Source organism: Plasmodium coatneyi, chromosome 10 (assembly GCF_001680005.1).
Source record: "Plasmodium coatneyi strain Hackeri chromosome 10, complete sequence".
Taxonomy (NCBI): Eukaryota; Apicomplexa; class Aconoidasida; order Haemosporida; family Plasmodiidae; genus Plasmodium; species Plasmodium coatneyi.
The window spans coordinates 939,993-962,865 of record NC_033565.1 but is presented as its reverse complement, the minus strand read 5'-3'; the positions used below and the strand labels follow the sequence as shown (position 1 = coordinate 962,865).

Genomic DNA, 22,873 nt, shown 5'->3' with positions numbered 1-22,873 from the left:
GTTCATGTGTAATCAATATAAGTCTGAAAAGAAAATTTTTCCCCCGTTCATGGACATGTTGGGAAATTCTTTTTACTAAGAATTCAAAATGTTTATTAAATTTTTTTACAAGCTTCTATTTTTGTAATATTTTTCACCTTCAAAATTTTTTTTTCTTTTTTCCCTTTTACGTTACTATATGTTTTTCAGTATTATGGCATATTTTTTCGACTCGCACATAAATATAGAGGTGGTCCACAGTTCGCATTTTCATGATTCTGTTCTATTCTACTCTTCGGCCATCTCCCCTTATTTTTTTGTTTGCCCTCAGTGGGTCAGCGCATCCACACTTTGAATAAAACAACACACACACGTACTTCCAAATTTGCGAACATTCATTTTGTTTAATAATGATATTTTTTTTTTCCCCCTTTGTGGACAGCGCAGGGGGGGCCACCTTCCCCTATGGACTGTAACTTATGTATTATCGTGGCGTACTTTTATACCAAGGCCCTTTTACCTTTTTCCTTTCTATTGATTTTCTTCTGACAAGACATTTAGCACTTTTTCTCTGAACAGTAAGTCTGTAATCCCACCCACATTCGCGCTTCACATTTTATTCTGGAATTTTAACTCATTTACTGAATGTATGGTGCTCAGGGGCGGAAAGGAAGCCGCGTGCTTATTCTCAATACAACTGCATGCAGCTTCTCTTGAAAGGAACATCCTCGTTCTCGCGAGATCTTAGAACAAACACGCCGTTCCAAATAAGCCACTTTCGCAGGAAGATGTAGGAGGGGTATTGTACATACATATAATATACGCGTTCAGCGGCAGGAAGGAAGACCAGTTCAGGCAGTGCACTATATAATTGATCTGCGCAGGGATAGGTCTTTCTCGTATTTCGTATAGGCTCATTACTACGCCTCATTTGTATGGTATATTCGTGCAGGGTACTTTTTGCCTATGACATATATGCTATCTCCACTCCGCGCAACTGTTTTAACAAGGGAAAAACAGCCCTTTTAATAGAGCGTGCTATCGTGGAAACCAAGAAAAAAAAAAAAAAAAAAAATGTCCTTTCCGGAAGTCCCACTACGCGGCAAAAACGTTAAAAAGATGCTCCCTATGGGAAGGTTTGTTTTTACACCTTCATCTGCTGCGCTTTTGTTCAAAGCCAAAACCATAACGACTGTCCGTGCGATTACACCCACCAGCTGGGAAACTTCCACGGGGATGAAAGAGCCCACATGGCAGAGCACACTGGTCTAGGGGGGAAGTCAAAAAGGAAGGAAAGCCAAGAGGAAGGGGAACCCGTGCCGCCATCCCTTATTGACATTCTGTAAAATAAGAAAGAGGCCTTTCCTTTCTTCTTCCTATCCGTAAGGCCCTACTGAGAAAAAAAACAAAAAAAAAAAAAAAATCCAGTTGGATGGAATCCCCAAAGAGAGGTGAAAAGAAACCCAAGGGTACATACATTTTTGTATGCTTTTGAAAGTGAGAGAAAATGTGAAGCCCCTAACTCCTCAGAAACGCAAGATGAATAGTGTGAGCATAAAGGACGTCAGGGATTATTTCTCCGTAAGGTTAAGTCTCTTCACAGTTTTCAAATGTGGGCACGGAAGTGATGTCCAAGGGAGGAGCAAGCGGCGTAGTCATGGGGCAAAGGACCGAGCCGTCTCCCCCGGAGAAGCGGCCTCTTCCCCCCCAGGTGAAGACGCAAACGATAAAGCAAAGAACATCGCTATCACGGTCAGTGCCCTGAACGGGGAGGACAAAATGGTGTTGCTCCGCAAAATGAAGAGGCTGGAAAAATTCAAGTACCTCCAGAGGAAGAGGAAAAAGAAGCATCTGAGTATGCCATTGGATGGCAAGGAAAGAATCCGTCCAGGAAGGGGGAACTCAAAAAGGAGAGTGCCCCCCATTCAGTCGAAAGGAGCTACCGCCAGAGTGCGGGCAGGGTTAACAAGTGGTGCAGGCTCCAAGTCAAATCAAAATAGAAGAAGGGAACCTCGAGATAGTAAGTATGTGAACGAGGAGAAAATCCTGAGTGATGAATTTGAAGTCATTTGCTATTTTCTTATGGACAAGGAGTTTTATAGCCACCCAGTCAGCGTCAGGTGTGCAGCCCCCGGCAGGAGGAAAAGCCACCGTGCCAGACAGCTTAGTGACAAAAGTGTGAACCATTTGGGGGAGGACTTGAGAAGATGCACACGCATAAAAAAGGATGAGTGCCAAAATTATGATGATCGAATTGCAGAGGATATGGCGCAGATGTTGCTCACGCAGGATAGGAACAGTTTCGCGTTAGGGAAGAGAGAGACAGGGGAAGGTGAACAACTTTGTGAAAATCCAATGGGGTGTAATAATCTGTCCAGTGGAGGAGAGCCACCCGCAGGTGCCTCTGTTAAGTGTGACAGTAGCCGTGATAACCACTCTGATGACTCCCCGGAGGAGGACTCTACGATGATTCCCAGAAACAGAAAAGCCAAGGCCATACGAAGGAACCTGTACACAATCAATCGAACCGTCAATTATCCTATTAGGCACTCCCAGCTGAGTCCAGACAGCTACGTATTTTTTCTAATCCAGCATAGGAAAAAAAAATATCAGAAGTTTTACTCCTACTGTAGGGTGTTCTCCCCCAGTGGAGTTATTAAACAGGGATTGCAAATTAAGAAGTTGTACCATCTGGGAAGGAAGGAAAAAGTTCAGGACGTCATTACCTCTGTGTTGAGGAAGAAAATTGCTCATGTGGATGATAACAATTCTAGGAGGGGTACTTCCTACCAGGGTATAATTTCCTTTTTGCAAGAGAACAGTGTTTACCGTGATTTGTTGTGTTTGTATCGTCGCCCCCGAAATGGAAGTGTGCACATGAGGAGGAGGCAGGTCAGTGGGGGGGTCCTCAGTGGAACATCCTCAGAAAGGGGTAGTCATCACAGTATACTCCCCTTAAGAGAGGAAAAAAAGCAGAGAAATATTTTTAAACGTGTGTACGAGGGTGATGGGATGGGTGACCAGGACGGCATACTGATAGGTACTACCTCCCCGCGTAGTGCCAAACGACACGACCAGTCCATATGCCCTACAGGAGGAGGAAACTCTCCTCCTCGACAGCGAAGTGTCAGCTTTTACCAGTCGATGAAACAGTGTAGTCGCATTGAACGTTACGTGTGTTCGGTGAGGAAAATTTTTTTTGGATGGGGTGTCCCAGTGGAGAATTACGCCCGTGTATGGGGGACACCCATGCAGAAACAACAACGGAAACACAACGGTTATGTTTCCCCCCGTGTGACCAACCTTGGGGAGAAAAAAAAAAAAAACAATTATGACAAGTCAGGTGAAACGATTGCAGAGGAAGTTGCGCCAGTACGAAGGGAAATTGTTTTGGATGGGGAGAAGGACACGTTATGAATGTGGCAAACCTGGTCATCTCCTTGAGGAGACCATACCGAAACGGAGCCGTGTGGCGTCATCCTTGAGACGAATATCAGAAATGTACAACCAGTGGAAGACAAAGGAGGAGAGGCACATTGCCGGGTTCCTTTTTTTCCACTTTTCTTTTTTTAACAAACGTTGCGTATACTATGGCGACAAGGGGGGTATGGACGATCAGGGGGGAAGCGATCTGGGGGAGCCGTGCCCGATCAGTTGCCGCCGCGATAATCGTGATGACCGCGATTATGGAAGTAGCTGGTTTTTCAACTCTTTCGACTATGTAGGGGAGGTGGATGGCGCGCCGGGGGAGGGAACCAGTTCAGTCGTGCGGGACTTCCTGAAAAGAGTGAAGAGGCCTCTCAGGGGGGAAAAGGTGACACTACAAGAGAACGAAATCTTGGATGTGGGATCAGTCGAGGAGAAACCCACGGGGAAGGAAAAAAAGCGAAACGACATATTCGAGCATATGAATAGGTATGCAAGTCGCATCAGCAAGAACATCCACCTGGCGAACAGAAGCAGATACGATGATTACCCGTTTGACTTTTCCCCCCAGAAAGGGGAGGGCGCATGGCATGGTACAGCCGACGCAGCTCCAGCGATGGAAGAAATAAAAACGATAAACACCATTTTGAACATACCAGTGATTAAGCTAAATGAGGCGGAGAAAAGGTGCCTGTGGAAGTTCCGCCTGCAGCTAGTTAACAGGGAAGAAGCTTTGGGGAAGTTTGTCAAGAGCGTCAATTGGGACAATCAGCAAGAGAAGGATGAAGCCACGGAGTTACTAAACTATTGGTCCAAGCCATCTTTGGAAAACTGCCTTGAGTTGTTGAACACCCACCTACAGCGCACAGTAATTAAGAAATACGTGATGCAGATAATTGCACAGGCGAAAAAGGATCAACTGAAATTGTACCTGTTCCAGCTGGTACAGAGTCTTCGAGTTTTTAACCACCAGCCAATTGATGATCTGTTTATTGACACCTTAATTAACAAGTGCATTACGTCGAAGAAGCTGTCCATTTTTCTCCACTGGTTTTTGTTAAGCGAGACCAAGGACAAGTGCAAAGGAAACCTCTACATACACATTCATAAGCTGTTCATTACCAAGTTAATGACGTCTAACTTGAGGAAGAAGAGAAAGATTCTGTCTATTCTGAAAAACCAAAACCGATTTAGGAACCAATTGCTGTACCTCACGAAAATTGCAAAGAGCAAATCCGACCGGATCTATAACAAAACGAAGAAGCTCAGGCAGTTCCTCTTTTGCTACCGACAAAACTACGGCTGCGTTGTGATTAAAGACTTCATAAAGAATAACATCTTCGTGTCGGACAATGAGGTGTATGACTTTATCTCTCCCCGGGGTGTACCCCAGGGGGCAGCCACGGAAGGAGTACAAGTGAAAGAATCGGTAACAGAAAGAGAAACAGAAGAAGACCACGTTGCGACGCAACATGTGAACGAGGAAGACGCGAAAAATGACGCCGCCGCTGATGCCGACTCCGATTCAGTGCACCACCAGAGCGATGTGTGCAACTCCGTGTACTACCTAAACGGCGAGCTCAGCATCCATGCCGACCCGGAGGCAGACGCATACTGCTTCCAGTACGATCCCGGGGGTGCACAAACCACGGAAGAGGCACTTCCCCCCGCGCACAGATCAACCTCGGATGTCAGCACAGAGGACAGAAAAACAGTCAACTACATAGACGACTCCAAAGGGGCCCCTATCGAGAGAAACAAAGATACCTCCTTCTTCTCCAACCTCCTGCAGCTAAATGACAACTTTGACTTCTTCCTGAGCGCAACGTACAGCGACGAGGACAATAATATCGACATTCTGGATGATTCCATAAGTCTCGTCAGGAAGCAGAAGATAAAGAGAATCAGAGCTCCGCTAATTTTACCCATCGATCCAGACATAGAATTCTTGAGCTTCCTACCTGAACAGTCATACGTTTTGCGATCCTCTCTCTACCCAATTGTAATAGCTTGCCTGGTCAGAAAAAAAATAAAATTGGCACATGAGCATTTCCACAATTTGATAATAAATGAGCAAAAATATTTGAAAAAAAATGTCAAGAAAAAAAAAAACTATTCCATGTATTATTCGTTCAATTCTAAGTTTTTAAAATCTCTGTATAGCTCCTTTGACTGTGCGTCTGATTTTGAGCGTCATTACAGAAAAGTGAAGTGGAAAGGCAAGAACATTTTTTATAATGGCAGGAAGGTGGAGAAAGTGGGGTTCCAAAAATGGGTCCCCCGTAATGGTGAAGAGTCTCCAAGGGCAGAGTCCCCAATTTCGGGACCCCCCAACGCAGGAGTGGTGATCCACCACAAGACGGAAAGTACCTCACACAGTAAACAGCGCGTAAAGAAATACAACGAAATTTACGAACTCTCCATTAAAAAATACATTTACAAAGCGGGAGATGACTTGAGACAAGACCATCTGGTCATACAGATAATATGCATCATTGACAACATATGGAAACGATATGGACTGGATTTGAAGTTAACTCTTTACAAAGTTCTTGCCCTCTCCACAGATGATGGTTTTATCGAGTTTGTTAACTACGCAGAATCTATATCTTCTATTAAAAAGAATTATAAAGGAGAAATTAGACAATACTTTATGGAGAATGCCACCGATCCGAAGTCTCCCCTCGGATTTGATGCCACCATTTTGGAAAACTTCATCTCCAGTTGTGCAGGATATAGTGTTATCACTTACTTACTTGGAATAGGAGATCGACATTTAGACAACCTCATGGTTTCACGAGATGGATGCTTCTTCCACATTGACTTTGGGTACATATTCGGGGAAGACCCCAAGCCGTTTTCTCCACCCATGAAATTGTGCAAAGAAATGATCGAGGCCATGGGTGGAGCACATAGTGTCGGTTATGAACAGTTTTTGAAAAAGTGCTGTCTGGCATATAAGTACCTGCGCTACCACTCCAAGTTAATCATTAGCCTGCTAGACTGCATGTGCGAATCCGGATTGAAGGACATGAAAATGAGCCCCGAGTTGTGCGTGCTCAAGGTTCAGGAAAAGTTCAGACTGGATTTAAACGACGAGGCCGCGGAGGTCTACTTCCTAAGTGTCATCAACACCTCCGTTAAGACGCTTTTCCCCGTCGTGGTGGACAAGCTACACGAGTGGGCCCTCAACTGGAAGTGACAGCGGAGAAGCAGCTCGCCTTACTGCTGCAATTGCTTACTCCCTTTTGTACGTTCCACGGGCGTGTGCTCCTCTTTTTTTGTCATTTTTAAGGTAGGTTGATCCTTCTGCGGCTTTGCCCCGTTTGGCCGCCTCACCGCGCTGCCACCGCGCGAATGCTTTTTTTTTTTAAGTTTCATCTACACAAACACATCCATGTACATGTGTAGTAAAAATGAAAATTTACCTCCCCGCATAAGCGTGGTAGACGGATATAAAAACCCCCTTTAAAACCAAGGTAATTTGTCCCTAACCAAAAAAGTGCCTATAACTGTGTACAGAGTGGTGATACATAGCGCTAATTTTATGAAAGGAAGTTCACCATTAAGAGAAAAAATATGAAAAGTGTGATGGGTATGCGCAGAACTTGTAACAGCATGGTTACTTATGCAACTCTTTTTTTTTTTTTCCCTCATAACCCCCTACTCGTGCACATTTGGATGTTACCATTTTGACGCACCTTTTTTTTTCATGCTCATAGTAGCAATAGTGAAGGGGGGTCGCCCCACTTAGCAAAACAAAACAACATGATAAAGCCTGATACAGAAGAGTGTAAGCAGGATTACCAATGTGGTGTTGTCTTCCCAGCCGCATCCTGCCACAGGGGGGGAAGACAAACCCCTGCACACACTAAAGTGTGTAGGCTTCTTAAGCAGGTCAGCCATTTTTACAAACATTGCAGCTGTAGGAAGTGGGAATTAAAAAAAAAAAAAAAAAAAAAAAAAAAAAGCTAACCTGTTCAGGCAAAAACGAATTTGGCAGTGTTGCATTTTAGCTCGAAGGTGAAATACGAAAGAAGGAAGAACAAAAGTACGAACATTTTGGAACGCACACATTCACACATCCATGCTGCATAAGCATTATGCATCAATTTGGCAGTCTTCCTTCCCTGTTACTATCGCAAAAATGTAGAAACTGTGCAGTGGGAAGTTAAAGGGTAGCTAAACTGAGTCAGAACAAAGGTTGAAACAGTGCAGAAATCACGGTGTGTGCAACTTGGACAAAAAAAATATGTGCACACTTTTACCTTGCCATTCTGAACAAAAAAAAAAAAAAAAAAAAAAACTTGTACAGCCATTAATATTAGAAAAGTTAAAGCCACAGCAAGGTGATAAAAACACACCACTTTGGGAACTTTTCATTTTGAAATTATTCACCCTAACTGTGCATAATTATGCACACAAGGATTAACGTGGAAATTTGTTTCCCTGTCTACATAAGCATGTTCATGTCTACATGTAGGTATACCCGTTTGATGGCAGAAGCTCGTACGTTGTACCGCGGAAGGAGTTTTTAATTTTTACTTTGCTTTGTTTCTGTTTTATTTTTTTTGCTTTATTTTTGTTTTATTTTTTTTGCAATGTCTGAGGGGGGACAGAAAGGAGTAATAATCGGCGAAGAGGCCAAATGACCAGCGGGTAAAATTGCGGAGGCGAGTCACCAACAAAGCCCCTGCGATCACCCACGTCACGTGCCGTGCTGTGCCACGTGGCTTCACCTTTTCTCTTTTTCAAAGGGGACGTAACAAAAAAATTCCGTCCAAAATTTTGCCCTCATTTGTTCTAAATTTGTTGTCTAAATTTGTTCATCTAAATTCATCCGTCTAAATTTGCCGTCCATTTTGCTGCCCCTTTCACGCCGAATAAAAACGCAGAACTAACATTTCTGCTAAAAAATAAGAAAAAATGTTGGCAAAATAAAAAGGAAGAAGCCCTCCAGCATGTAGAAACGTGCACACCGTACATGAAAAAACTACTTCGACCTACGTTGTCCAGTGCGCGCAACGTGAGGGGCATTTGTTTGTAAATCTCACGCGTAGAAAAGGGAGGTGCACGTTCTTAGTAGAAACGGACAAAGCGAAACCCCCTTTGCGCGTCTTTGTTTTTCAAATTGTTTTGCGATACTTAAGTGCGCCTACCCCTACCCACACTTGTTTGTGCGAATCCGCAGCGTAGGAAGCCCTTCCCCCGTCTGTGTGATTGCATGCACATTGCGTCGCCCCATTTGCCCACATGCATTGTGCGTAATTCCCTGTTTCGCCTAGAATCGCTGCCCATTTTGAACTCCCAGCGGAGTTCCCCCGACCGTATGCGTAGCATTCTCGCTCCAAATTAAAAAAAGGCAGGAAGAAATCCCCCCAAAAAAAGTTAAAAAAGACAGAAAGATAGGCAGCCTCAAGCGCCTTCTTCGTCAGATTCCTACCTGCCGCTTCGCTCATCATAAACGGAGCCACAGCAAGAATTAGAAAATAGAAGTGAAAAAGGTCGCAGAAAGGATACCCCCTCGAAATACCCTCCCACGGCACATCAAAATGAACTCCCTAAAGTAATAATCAAAGAGATGTACGAAAGGCGCTGCGGTGAATTCGCTGCAAATCAGCGGCGTAGACAACATCTTTCAATTATACCTCCCTTCTCATTTTAAAATAACTCGTTGTGGCCGCTTCAAATTTGTTTCACCCCCTTGTTTCTCCCCTTTAAAAGGAAAAAGAAGCAAGACATCCTCTGGGGAAAAAAATGGAGAAACGTAAGTTCAGAAAAAATTACCAAAGCGGGTTCAATTGTGCATTAGTTGTTATCACCCAATAGGTTGTACACCTTTCAATATGTTCCCCTACCTCTTTCCTCGCTGTAATAATGGGTGCTGCTGGGAACGTTAATATGGGAAGTGCTTGATTCACCCTTGGATGCTCCACCCATGACTATTCCTCCGTCATCCACGCAGCTTATACAGCAAAAGGCAATTAAGGAAGAAATGAACAAACAGCTGAAGGCCTCTCTGGAGAAGCAGTAAGCGAGACCCTGCCAAGGGGGCACAAAAAAAAAAAAGACACGACAGCACAGGAAGGGGAAAACCCCCTAGTTGGCGCATCCATCAGAGGATAATCATATATGTAGTTACGTCCTTTGTTTGAAATGGTCCATTCCCCCTCCTTGCTTCTCATCTCTGTTGCACTTCATTGCTACGCTTTGGAGGCTATCCCATTGTGTTTCCCCTTTGTCTTCACCTCAGAAAGCAGGAAGAGGAGGAGAAAGAGTGCACCTTCAAGCCACAAACCCTGTGGAACCAGAGCTTTAAGAAAACAATTTCCTTCGTGGACGAATTTTTCGTCAAGTTGAAGCCGTACATAGAGCAGCAGCAAGGTGATTACCTCAGTTGCGCGAGTGCATGTCCCCCCGGGAGTGGCACATTTATGCCCACGTCTGCTCCTGAACCCTAAACCTGCCCACTGTGCCCACTTCTGATCACCCCCGTAGCCTACCTGAACCAGCTGAAGGAGCTCGATCGGGACGACGAAATATTCGCGCAAAAAATTAAGGTAAGCCAAAAGAACACACGCACAAATATGGACGTGTGTATTTTTGCATGTGCGCCATTTCATACCTATTAACCGTTTCCCCCTACATAGGAAGAACTGAGAAGCATGTTGGCCAAAGCAGTGGACAAAGAAATAATGGAATCCATCATCGAAGGATATAAGGGAGTACGCACCAGAGGAATCAACAAAGTGAAAAGGGAAAGACTAGATATCCTGTCTAAAATGATAAAACTAGAGAGAGCATACAACTGTTTCATGGCCAAAGAAAATGTTGACAAGAAAGACTTAGGAGAGTGTGGGTTCGACTGTGACTTGGCAGCAAAGTTAAGAAATGATATTCTCAAAAATTCCCTGTGTCCAAATTCGCTGAGAGATTTTGCTAGAATACGATTGGAGATTAATCAAGTGCTAGAAGAGGAGCTTCACAAGAGGGAAAATGAAAAGGATAATTTGACCTACTCTACTGGAGGAGATAATAATGAATTATCTAGGAGTGAAGAAGATTACACGGGTCGGTACACCGCCTTTGTTAACAGCTCGGGGGAGACTTCCCAGGAGAGTCTCACCAACACGAGTGACAATAGGGTGGCAGATGATGGAGCTATGCTTATGGGGGAGTCGTACGAAGGGAACTACGAGGGGAATGCACACGCGGGGGGCAAAGCGACTAGGTTGCAGGATGGTCGTCTGGAGGCATATGTCGGGGGTAACTCCAGTGGAAACTTGGATGGTGCCTTCCGTGGCAACTTCGCTGGGCCAACCCCCCAGGAATGGAGGTCAGTACCACATGTCCCCCCTTCAGATAGGTGCCAAGTGGTGACGCCCACCAGGAATGTCCCCAATGGCGGTTCTGCCTTTTATCAGGATGGACAAATGGAGGAGGCGCGGATAGGAAGCCACGAACCACAGGGAGCGACGTATGAATACTCCCCCCCAATGGAATACATTAACTACACAATGAATACTGTGGACACTAAGCAAAGGAACAACAAAAATGTCTACCTCAATAGTAACTACACGGCAATTTTAAAAAACGAAGACGCACACAAATACGTCTCGTCGCTCCAAAAGGATTTGAGTTCAGTCAATGTGATAATAATGAATAATAATGCAGCGAAGAGCGTCATCAGTAGTGGGGGTGCTACGATGCAGAGTGGCGCCTACTATGGGAGGGACAAGCCAACCTATATGGATCCAAACAATATTAATAGGCCACGCAATTTTGACCAAGTGCAGCAGGGAAGAGGTAGTGTGCCCCAAGTGTTAACCCACAAAGGGGAGTTCCCCACTCCAAGTAGCAGGGATGGAAGAAATGCCCAACATGCGGGGGAAAGCCCTGAAAGGAAGAACACCAGGTATGTGGACAAGAACACTTACGTAATAAGGAATGGCAACAACTTTTACGACGTCGATGGGATGAAGAATAAAAAGGAGGAAGTTTTCCACCAAATGAACCCTTTTTTCCGAAACGAGCTGGTCAATATTCCGCGGGAGGATGTCGTTCCGGTTGGAGTTACGGGGGGAACAACTACCCTCGGCACGTCTGCGCATTTTGGGGGTAACTCTCCCACCCAGGGGGTAGACCCCGGCAAGCCCCTACTTCGAAAGATAATGGACAAGTTTGCCATTTTGTAGGAGCGTTCCCGCAGGGGTGTGTGGGGAAAGTTACCACCACCAGGTTATTGCTCCCCCCCCGTTGCGTGCATCCATCTCTCCATCTGCGTTACACCCAACGTTGCGTCTTTAATTTTTGTGCCCCGTTCGTTACGTTTGTGTGAACAAAAAAAAAAAAAAAAAAAAAAAAAAATTAATTAAATTAAATTAAATTAAAAAGGGGTAATCTCAGGGCTGGGGATGCGTCCATACCTGATTGCACCTCACTCACGTTTGAACTCCTCAAAGAGGAGATTCCGTCTCGGCCGCTTGGGCTCCTCGGAGCATATGGGGTAGTCAAGAACGTTAAAGTTGTTGACTCGAAAAAATTTGCGCCTCTTAATCATCTGCAGCAGGGGGACATTGATGTAGACAATGTAGACGTAGCAGAGGAAGAGGAGAAAGAACAGGAGGTAGGGATCCGTCTGCAGGTGGACATTTTTCTTTTTAAAAAAATTTCCTTTTATGGAAAAAATGCTGCTTCCCACATGGACAAAGCACATGAACACGAGGTCTATCCCCAGATATTTGCAGAAAAGTATAATATAAAGGTTGAACCACTTGGCGCTTTTGGACGTCTGGCTGAACTCGAGTTGGATGTTCTTGGACTTGTTGGTGCACTCGGTGGCGAGCTCGTAGGTGTCCGTCTGGGGGAGGGAGCAGGGTGGAATGGACAAGGGTGTAGAATCAATTAACATGCAGAACTAACGCACCAGTTCGCGCAGTGGGTGACTTACCAAAATTTGCCTTACGCCTCCATCCCGCGGTTCCATAGGCCCCCCGAACGAAATGCACCTTGATAGCAGCACCGACACGAGGGGAATTATACAAATGTTCACAACTTGTCGCACCAGGTAGAGCGTAACCCGGTTGGGAAGACGAAAAATAATTTCAAAGTAGAAAAAAAAAAACTGATTTAATGCAGTCAGAACAATTTGGCAGATGAGGGGATACTTGCCGAACTTTTCCATCGTCTTTTTAAATCCACGTACCCAGAAGAAGTTAAAGTTAATGTAGAATAGAATGAGGAGGGTAATAATTTGAGACATCTCTGTGAAGAAGAGGTCCAGGAAGGTTATGTCAAGGGAGCTGTACAAATAGTAAAGTAGAAAGAGGAAGATCCACCTCACGTCGAACCATGTGTTCTTTGGCTTGAAAAAATAGATGTCGTCAAATGAGAGAAACAAAATTTCTATCCTCTTCGATGCGGCCAGTAACATGAAGGTTAGGAAGATTATCGATATATTGATCCCTAGGAAGAAGGAAAACTTGGAATAGAAGTTATTCCCCACGGGCACTAAAATGTAGAAGACGTTCCTCTTCACCAGCTTGACTAGGTAGGAGTAGTTCTTCGCTATGTCCTTTATATGCATGCCGATGATGTTCGAGAAAGTTACGAAGAGGAGCATGTCCAGGAGGAAGCAACACAGCACGACGAGGTAGGTGCACCGGATGACGTTGATGCCGAGCCTGCGGGGGGGAAAACGGAAAGGAGGATAATCAGAAACGAGGTGAAGCTGATTGAAGGGGATTATTTTTGGTGCCCTTCTTTCCCCCATTCGTTGTGCACACCAACCTGAGCCCCTTGGAGGTGTAGAAGTACATCCCGGAGTGCAGTGACATGCTGATGGTGCAGTGCATCATGCAGGCAATCCAGACCTCGTGGTTGAGCAGCACCCCCCTGACTTTGTCCCAGGTGAAGTCGACGAGGAGAAACTCCAGCAGCGTGAAATCACGCATCGTAATTATGAAGGCGGCGAACACCAGTATCAGGATGGACAGGTGGATCTTCAGGACTTTGTGTGAAGTCTTATACTTGGAGAAGGTGTTGTAAAGGATGAGGAGGAGGAAGGAGAGGAGCACCGTGGTGTATGCAAACTTCTCGCTTTTCGGTTCGGCGTACTTGCTCAGCAGCGTGTCATAAATTTTGGTGCCCTGCAGGGGAAGGGTGGGAGGAAGTTTCATGCGGGGTGAAGAAGTCACTTCAAAGCAGTTTCAATCATTGTATGGACTATCGCAGTTGTCTCTTTTTCTCATCGGCGGTACCCCCCAACACACGCACCAACTTAATCCGGTTGAGTTCACACACAGAAGTAGCCTCATTATAGTAGCAGATGTTACGAGCGAAGTCACAAATGCTGCGGCTGCCGTTGAACTTGGAGCATATTTTTGTGTCGACGTTGCGGTAAACCCAGGGATTATTAGGGGTAAGGTAAAAGGAAAAATAAATAACCTGCAAACATATAATGTCAACACAGTTGATAATGGAGAGGAGGTACGAAATGAGGAGAATAATTCCGATGGGAAGGTGGTAATAATCGAAGGAGACAAAGAAAGACATGCATCCATCCAAGAATAAGCGACCACAGTTTATTTCTTGTAACAAAAAAGGAAGTGATAAAATCATATACGTAAAAAATAGAGGAAAAACAATGGCCAACGTTCTATATTGAAGAAACAAAGCTAATGAACACGGGAAAGTGGACAAAGAATACGAAACACAATGAATGAGAAAAGTGGTTATATCAAAGTTATGAAAAGAATTGAGCTTTCTATAAATCCATGGTAACATATACAAATTACAATTCTTCAGGTGTTCAATATTTTGGAAGACACTAGAGATGAGTATGATATCATTGTAAGACACACCCATGCTGATCAGATGGTAGAAAAAGTTGTCCCTCTGTGGATCCTCTAAAAGAGCTTCAGAGTTTTTCATAACCTTCTCCATTGATGGCTTCTCAAAATATATTTTGTAATCACATAACGCCTTCAAGTTTGAATACGCTTGGTATTTTATTTGATAATTTTTTAGCATATTGAGAAGCTTCAATCTCTGCTTCTCCTTTTCACCCTTCATATCGATACAGGCGTTCCACATATTCCATTCGTTCAACTTTAACTTTAACTTTTCCTGCTTGTCTTGTTTTTCCATTTGAATGAGCTCTGCATTTTCGTACGCCTTTAGGAAGAGCGAATATCTGATTTTCTTTTGGTCATTTTTGTTTTCCTTCACACACCGGATTACGCTTTCGTAGGTGCTTTTCGTGCGCGTCGCTAAGGGAGTCCGGCACATAGACTTGGTTCTCTGCACTGCCACATTTCGTCCGTCCTCCATGGTGGAAAGTATAAACGGGGTGGAGAAGGAGGTTTGTTATGGGGAGGTTACAACTTGACACACACCTACTCTACACAATAGAGCTGATTTGCAATATCTATGGTGAAGGAGTCAATCCCCATTGGCAGAAACGTTGCCTCTCCGGGGTGAAAAAAAATGCTGTGCACTTAGAAGAAAGGGTGACCTGTTTGCTAGACCGGGTAAGCACATCCACACCTTCGCGTGCATGAATCCTACACTCCGGATCGAGGGAACACCATGACTACAACGGAAGGGAGAATTACCCAAGGCGCAAAATCATCCCAGGTAAGGTGAAAGCCGTCGCGTCCCCCTTCAAAAATGCGATGCGAGATTTAAATTGGGAAAGTTCCGTCCGATACATTCACGCTCGACCCAGATCAGCTCAATTCAATTCGGCAAGTCATTAACTGCGCCCGCAGGTGTGTGTACGAAAGGAGTGCAAAATGCGGACACCGCGGAGGGATGAGAAAAAAAAAAAAAAAAAAAAAAAAAATGATGTCCACATTGTAGAGGCCAAATGGCGAAGGAGCAATGACGGGGAAAAGGCGGGGGAGGGAAGGAAATCCCGGGGAATTGATAGGCCTAGGCAGAGCACATTAATAGGCATACGCGGTGAATACTTATCGGGATGCGTCCCTCGGTCTATTTCAGGACCTGGAAGGGTTCTCACAAGTGAGTAGCTAATTCGTTTTTAAATCCGATTTTGCTTTATTTATCTCTTTCTATATTATTTATTTTTTATTATTATTTTTTTTTTTTTTCTATTTCATGGTGACAATAGAGCTTGTCGCACATTATAAAATCAGAATTCCCATTTCCCCGCTCTTACTTTGATGGTGCCTATTTGCGAATGAAGCAAGGCAGGAAAGGTCCCCGAGTTGGCCCCCCCGCCTTGTATTACGTTCATCCATTGGAGCTATTGTCAGATTGTCCAGGTGTGTGTTGGTGTCCCTGTCCATCTCCACGTGCACACAAGTACAACCGCGACAACAACATCGGAAGGAAAGATTAAGCATCAAGCGAAGCGACTTCTTAATCAGAATGAACAAAAATAAAAGAGACATATGTCTGTCCGCAATTAGTTCCTCCTTTTCCTCACTGCAACGCTGCACACATGTTTGCACGGCATGTATCCACGAGATTGGCTCAAATTGGTCCGTTCAGTCCGCTCGGCTCTGCTCAGCAATGCCCCCACATGTGTGCATTCGCAGACGGGGGTGTATCACCAGTTAGTGAATGGCAAGAAGGACAAATAGGGTGTACATCCCTACTACGAATAGTTGTCCGTACAAATCATTATATGCAAGTTGAGAGATTACCTGCGAATTCTACATTTAGCGTTTCCACCGCCACCCTCCTCACTTCAGCATTTCGTCGTGCTTTTTGCTACTCATTTTTTATTTTTTTTTTCCGACTTTTCCTGACTTCCCATTTTAGTAATTTTTTTTTTTTTTTTTTTTTTTTTTTTTTTTTTTTTAAAAATACAGATCAAGTCATACAAAACATAGCTGGTCTTTTTTTTTTTTTTTTTTTTTTTTTTTTGGCTCAGTTTGGACTGCGACTAACGCATGTGTGTATGCCTGCGTCAGTGGACAAGTTATTAAAAAAAAAAAAAAAAAGATTTTGTAAAACGAACTGGTAAAGCAACCCCGCAGAGAAAACATCCAGACACTGCTTTTATGCGATACACTTAAGCGAACAATCTACGCAGTCCCACTCCTCAAGGAGGCACATAGCTAAACCCGTTTTGGTGAGTCCACTTGACCGACGTTGACACTCTATTTGGACATAGAAGGTGAGAAAATCAGCGCGCAAACTAGCGCTACAGAGGACATGTCGTGCGTACGTGTTCCTATACCTGTATTCGTTTGCATGCACGTGCCTATCACCCGTGCAACATGCTCCATGTGTCAGATCGGCGAAGCGGACGAGTCTACAAACTGTCTAGCAAAAAAGCAAAGAACAAATAATACAAAAATAAAAAACAAAGAACAGGAAAACGTGCGACTAGCTTCAAATCTGTGTAGCTCACATTTGAAACACTCCACTTGTTGCAACAACGGCTTGGCTGGAGAGAGGCTGAGAGGATTATGCCACACTTTTGTATGTGCAGAGTTGGTAGCTAGCTAATTGGAACCTTTACCTGACCTGTGGGGGTGAAATGAGGGAAAAAAAAAAAATAATAATATAAGAAATACAGAAAAAATACGAAAAAAAAAAGCACACACTTTATGTTTGACAAACGTGGCAACCAGCGCTCACGAAACTCAACTTCGCTCTTCACCCAAAAGAAAAATGCAGGAAAACGTAATGACAAAAATAAATGATGCCAAGTCGTGCCTAATGGGCTTCTTGGGCAGCACTAAAGCGACAAATGTTCTACAGGAGGAGTCTGGCCAGAAAAACATGAACAAATCGAAAGAGGATGTAGAAAGAGCGGAGGTGAGTAGCTTGAGTGGAAAGGTCCAAGAGGATTCGTTATCTGCTCACCAAGATTCGGATGTTTTAAAAAAAAGGAAAACCGGGACTGTTCTGAGCAGACGAAGTGACAACTGCGAGACATGCATAGGGGAAAGGTAAAAAAAAGGGCAACATATAAAAAAAAAAAAGAAAAAAAAAGAACAGATTAGCGGGGGAATTCACCGAATGAGTGGTTAGCAATTCCAGGGCGTTTCGTTTTCGTCTCTGCTCTGTTCATAGCAGCTGAAAAAACAGCATCGGCTGCTTCGACTCTTTCGCAGCAAGGAAGAAGATAGTATTGCAGCGTCCACCGGAGGGAATGAAGACGCAGGAAAGCAAGTAAGCAAAAAGTACATTCCTCACTATCTCCACCATGTGCATAAATTTATATTTTATCACGCCACCTCTTTGTGTCGTGTGTTCGTCTGTTCTACCCCCACATGTATGCTCAAGCAGAAAAGAAAAAAAAAATCATGCGTCTTTTTCCCCTCTAGGTATGCGAAACGGACGCAAAGGAAAAGGATGATTTGGGAAAGGAATGCTCTACATCGGAAAAAAAAATAAGTATACATTTGATGGGTGAGGCAGGGAAGCTGCTTTAACACAAGGGAGAAATGTTGTGTAATGGTTGCAACTAATCTCCCTGTTCCTGTCACAATTTTGTAAACCACCCCTCCTACTTTTCTACCCCCTCTACACACACGCAGAACGAAACAACCTCTCGGACGTACAATACATGGAAAGTCTGAAATGCGAAATTGTTGAAAAACAAGACGGACAGCCTATCCAAAAATATGAGTAATGATCGCTCAAAATGTTTCATTGACACAGCGCACTGCTTCGGCACACGAAGTGGCACTTAGCTTGTACATCACTTTTTTACACCCCTATGTTTGCACAGGAGCAAGCTGAACCCAGTGGCCCCTGAGTTCAAGCCGCAGAACTCGCTCTACGTGTATCAAAAGATGCAGCAGTGAGTGGAATGCCGGAGGGGCATCGAAGCGTTGCATCACGCTGCGACCGGAAAGTTCCAGCGAACGCAAGACAACTGATCCTGCACATCAAATCACCCCTTTCTCAGACACACAACGAAAAATCTAGTAATGCTGATAAAATCCTTCGGGTACCAGGGCATCAAGATGGAAAAAATTTCGGGGGAATACTGCAAGAAGTACAACGCCCTCCTCAATCTGAGGCACGCAGGATTTACCAACATTTACAATATGGTCAGGAGCCTGGACCACTGCTTGATTTGTGAGGAGGTGGAAAAAACAGCAGATAAAGCAGCGAACACATCGACGGGAAAATGTGAGGAGCCGCATGACAAGGAGTCCACCCCAAATGAACCAAAGGAAACAAATCACGACTCAGAAAAGAACCTAATCATAAAATATAAAACGCCAAAAATGAACGAAGACAAACAATTTTTTCTAAAAGTCATTCTAGGCACGATAGGAGAATGCACCAACTACAATTCTAACTTAACGGAGGAAGAAACACCAGCGAGTTGTAGTGTCTCCTTGACGAAGCTGCAGCAGGAGGTGAAGAAGCTCTTCGGGTCGTCTTTCAATTTAAAAATATTGCAAACCAGATGTGGAATAGACAAACTTCAAGCCTTCCTAGAAGAGGTCCAAGAAATAGAAATAATATCACTTCCTAATGATGTGAAACTTAGAATTACTCCACTAACTTATAGTCATAAGATTCCGGATCTGAAGTCGATAAGGTCGTTACCGAGCAATGAGTTCAAAGTTAGTGCACCCTCCAAAATGGGTAGCAAAAAAGTTCCCGTCTCGACACATTTCAATGATCAGGATTTTAGGTCGAATTCATTTAACGGGGGGGACAATAGTATCCTTAGTGCACTAAACAGCAGGGGAAGAGGATCCCTTAGCAATGCACATCTGGGGAGTGTACTCACTGCGAACAATGACGCTAAGAAGAAAAAATTTAATTCCAATGGGAGTTTTATTTTGCCGACTTCCAAGTCGCATGAGCGTATCTGGAAGGGTGTTAGCGGTGGGAGTATACATCGAAGTGGTAGCAGCCTGGTTAATGGCGTATTTTCTAACAACGTGCTTGGTGACGGCGACGGCGATGGGGACAGTGAGTCGGCCCTCCAAATGAAGGGGAGTTTTTCCCAGGAACCCTGCACCAATTTGATATGCAAACTTAACAGACAGAGTAGCCATGACAACTCGTGCATGTACTCCAGCGACTGGGTAGGCATCCAGGGACAGAAGCATCATTCAAAGGAGTACTCAAAGGGGAGTCATAATCTGAGTCAACACCACAGTCGTAACTTGAGCCACCACCCAAGCCACAACCAGGAACAACACCCCTTCATCAAAATGCTAACGAAGGCACAACTACATATTCTGCTGTACCAGCTGGTAGTTGTCCTCACGCAGAGGCAGAAGATGGAGTGGGAAGACATAGTAAAAATAAAGGAGGAATTGCTCCACCAGGGTCAGTCTTCCTACCTGCGTGTGCCATAACGAAGGGGAAGCACCCTCACATGGAGAACATATTGGGTGGCATGATTATCCATCTATAACAACCCGTGGAATGATTTCGCTTCATCTACGTCGTGCACTTCTTCTTATCACCTTTTCCACCTCCCCAACCTGCAGGTAGTAGCAAGACATACGAAAATGAGAACTTGGGAAGGAGCGAACTGGAGGTCAGCAGGGATGAAGTGCATGTTAATAAAGTAGAGGTAGATGGTGACAGTGCAAAGGAGAGTAGCATTGCAAAGGAAGCACCGAATGCAGTCCAAACTGGGGATGACAAAGTAGAAGAGCAACAAAACAACTCAACCACGAACACGTCCGATTTTGTGCATGAAATTTTCATCACACAAGAAACGGCCAAGCAGAGCATATCGGACAAGACACCATCTGGCGAATATTCGAAGGACCCACTATCGAGTTCGCTTGAGAAGGGCACAACCGAAGATGCATCTCAAAACATCATCGGCGTGTTTGTTTCCTCCATTAAGAGTGAATGGAACAAGGCCTACTCGGAGCAGTACCCGTTGAGCTTCTACCTAAACCACTACAAGGCAAAGAAGCTGAGGAGACTTCTGGAGGAAATTCCGAACCTTGTTATTGCCGGGTGTAGTAGGAGCATACAGGTCTTCACCCTAGATACTGCTCAGTATTTTTATGACAATTTTTCTTCCGAGGAGCTTTCTAGTTTGAAGCCGTTCGCCCGGTCCAAGTTCACCCCGATGAGTGCCTCACACTACTTCAAGGACGCTACGTATAAGGTGCGTTACTAACGTTAGCAATGTTAGAAGCGATAGCACCGGTAGTGGTGCCCCCGTTTACAGTAGCAGTGACCGATTTGGCAACCCGCCGCCAATCTACACATGCCGTATCGTATATGATGATTTTCACCCCCACTTTGCAGGACGTCGCTGAGGAATTCGCCAGAGGGGACTGCTCAAAGATGATGAAGGTGCTAGGACTGGATCATCTGAAGCCCCCACGCTCAACCGTCAGCAAGAGCTATGAAAAAATTATGAGCAAGTCCAGGAAAAACCGCAGCAGTAACCGCATGGACAGTTACATTCACTACAGCAACAAAAATTTCGGGCGCCCCCATGGGGGAGGTTCATTTGTGAGCAGTGAAGGGGGTCCCTTCCTTCAGGGTGTACCATTCGTGCAGAGCAGTGGAGAGCAGACCAACCTAGAAATGCTACGGTACCACCTGCACAAGCTTCTCTACAACCTAGTAATCCACGTTTGCAAAAATCAGAACGCGCTATACCTAGCATATAAGAAAAGTGGAGTTATCCTGAGCGAGTATGAAATGAACAAACAGATGTGTGGCCCGATCTACTACTCCTCCGACTTAACGTATGAAGATTTCATAACAGACAGACAAAGTTTATTTGAAAAGGAACAGGTAGCCAAGACACTCTTCCTCCTCTCTCAACATGGGATCTATGGAATCAAATTCATACATCTAACTAATGAGTGGTACAAGCTGTACAGGTGCGAGTTACGGCCCCTCATGCGTATATGTGAATACAGTGAAATCGGGAAGATGATCTGTAGCATGCCTAATGTGCTTGTCGTAGGAGAGGGGTTCGACACGAAGTACATTCCCAGCATGGACCTCGACGGGGAGGTACTCTACACACGGCTACGAAACGGTGGATCCGGACAGGCCATCACATCGATCAACACGTCCGCTACCATTTACATGCTCATTTGAATGCCCCCCCATCATCGCCCCTTTTGCAGCGAAACCAGTTGGACGAATTTTCCCCCGGCAGCCTCGCCAAAATGATCTCCAACAGTAATGTCCAGACGTTCCACCGCATCAACACATCTGTGCATTCCCCCTTTGGAAACATTCCTGAGGAACTACGTGCAACCCATTTTGTATTCCTCCCCCCCACACCTTCGTAGATTTCCCGCAAAACCTCCCCGCTGCCTTCCCAAGAAGATCGCATGCCGGAGAACCCACTCAGACGCATAAGAGTGGGCCCTATGAAAGCATCATGGAGGTCCTATTCCCAAATATAACATCCCAGAGGAGTAGGAACTTACAAAAAAGCCACAGCGGAACTGTTCCCTTTTTTAGGAACAACATCGGCAGCTATGGAAAGGACACGTCTTCCTTCTTCGGCGCGTCCAGCAACTGCGCATCCAAGGGGGACATAAATATAAGTAGCTTATTCAGAAATTTGTAACGCCGCGCGTTTGCCGCTACTTATGCGTGACGTCCACCGGGACAAGTTCACCTCTTTTCTCTTTTGCGCCGGCCCGAACAACTCCACCCTTACGTAGTACGTAGTATAGTCTGTGGGAAAGCACATCCCAGTACGCTAACAGAGGGTATCAACGCGAAAGCGAAAGAACGGGGTGACGTGCAGGGGTGGAGGTCGACCCGGAGGGGGACCCCTCCCAACTCTTCGATATCCAACGAGGGATGGCCACACATGGGTGAAGTCCATTTTTGCCATTTCGATGCGCACTTTAACCTCCTAAAATAAAATTAGAAAATTTTCGCAAAAAAAAAAACTCAAATTTTTGCCAAACATCACGTTAGACGATAACATGTCTAAGTGCAGCTAACCTTACTCCCTGCTCTCTTACCTGCATTACTTTTCACATAGTTGTAAAATCTCTGCATGTGTGGGGTCACATCTCAGGATTGCATTCCTGTTTAGGTAACCCTCCAACGGGTTGTCCACCCGTATCGCACTACTCGGCACACATTCTGGAAAAAGAAATGTTCTAGTCATCTGGTCGTACAGTTGTCCCTGTCTAATCACATGGACAACCTGCCCATTCCCCTGCGCGCACGATCGGTATAAGACATAAATGAAAAAATTACCTGAAAAATGGCTCAATATTGCCTCAATTGACTTACCCAAAAATGTGCGGTAACGCATTTTCCCTTTGACGTGACAATTCACCACCGAGCGGTGAACCCTGGTCCCACAAATACACATGCGCTCAGGTGTCTGTGTTATTTTTTTCTTTTTTTATAAATCGAAAAATTTAACAAAAAAAAGGGAAATAAATCATAGCACTGGCGGAAAAAAAAAAAAAAAAAAAAAAAGGAGGCAGGAGAGGAAGAAAGGAAAGAGGAGGAAAGGGGGGACGGTAAATGCATTCTTGGCGGACTACACATGTGT

The 22,873-nt window shown here is 44.7% G+C and overlaps 5 protein-coding genes across 5 annotated transcripts; 4 read left to right on the top strand and 1 right to left on the bottom strand.

Annotated features, from left to right (window-relative positions):
• Nucleotides 1-1,518: 1,518 nt before the first annotated feature.
• PCOAH_00030110 (Phosphatidylinositol 3-kinase) lies at nucleotides 1,519-3,127 on the top strand (the record flags this gene model as incomplete). The annotated part of the gene is given in 2 exon segments (XM_020059813.1): nucleotides 1,519-3,019; nucleotides 3,039-3,127. The coding sequence occupies 2 exon segments, from the start codon at nucleotides 1,519-1,521 to the stop codon at nucleotides 3,125-3,127; spliced, it is 1,590 nt and encodes a 529-aa protein (XP_019915400.1).
• Nucleotides 3,128-3,478: 351 nt separating this feature from the next.
• On the top strand, nucleotides 3,479-6,607 carry PCOAH_00030100 (Uncharacterized protein; the record flags this gene model as incomplete). The annotated part of the gene is made up of 1 exon (XM_020059812.1): nucleotides 3,479-6,607. The coding sequence occupies one exon, from the start codon at nucleotides 3,479-3,481 to the stop codon at nucleotides 6,605-6,607; it is 3,129 nt and encodes a 1,042-aa protein (XP_019915309.1).
• A 2,350-nt stretch (nucleotides 6,608-8,957) lies between these two features.
• Nucleotides 8,958-11,600, top strand: PCOAH_00030090 (Uncharacterized protein; the record flags this gene model as incomplete). Its single annotated transcript, XM_020059811.1, has 7 exons — nucleotides 8,958-8,971; nucleotides 9,130-9,172; nucleotides 9,371-9,435; nucleotides 9,659-9,789; nucleotides 9,904-9,965; nucleotides 10,056-10,585; nucleotides 10,772-11,600. The coding sequence occupies 7 exons, from the start codon at nucleotides 8,958-8,960 to the stop codon at nucleotides 11,598-11,600; spliced, it is 1,674 nt and encodes a 557-aa protein (XP_019915208.1).
• A 242-nt stretch (nucleotides 11,601-11,842) lies between these two features.
• PCOAH_00030080 (Uncharacterized protein) lies at nucleotides 11,843-14,736 on the bottom strand (the record flags this gene model as incomplete). Its single annotated transcript, XM_020059810.1, has 4 exons — nucleotides 11,843-12,265; nucleotides 12,356-13,088; nucleotides 13,195-13,553; nucleotides 13,681-14,736. The coding sequence occupies 4 exons, from the start codon at nucleotides 14,734-14,736 to the stop codon at nucleotides 11,843-11,845; spliced, it is 2,571 nt and encodes an 856-aa protein (XP_019915302.1).
• A 2,316-nt stretch (nucleotides 14,737-17,052) lies between these two features.
• PCOAH_00030070 (Uncharacterized protein) lies at nucleotides 17,053-21,922 on the top strand (the record flags this gene model as incomplete). Its single annotated transcript, XM_020059809.1, has 10 exons — nucleotides 17,053-17,333; nucleotides 17,499-17,556; nucleotides 17,712-17,796; nucleotides 17,925-18,015; nucleotides 18,119-18,172; nucleotides 18,299-19,686; nucleotides 19,851-20,488; nucleotides 20,632-21,354; nucleotides 21,471-21,525; nucleotides 21,639-21,922. 10 exons carry the CDS (start codon nucleotides 17,053-17,055, stop codon nucleotides 21,920-21,922), a joined length of 3,657 nt encoding a protein of 1,218 aa, XP_019915253.1.
• Nucleotides 21,923-22,873: the final 951 nt, after the last annotated feature.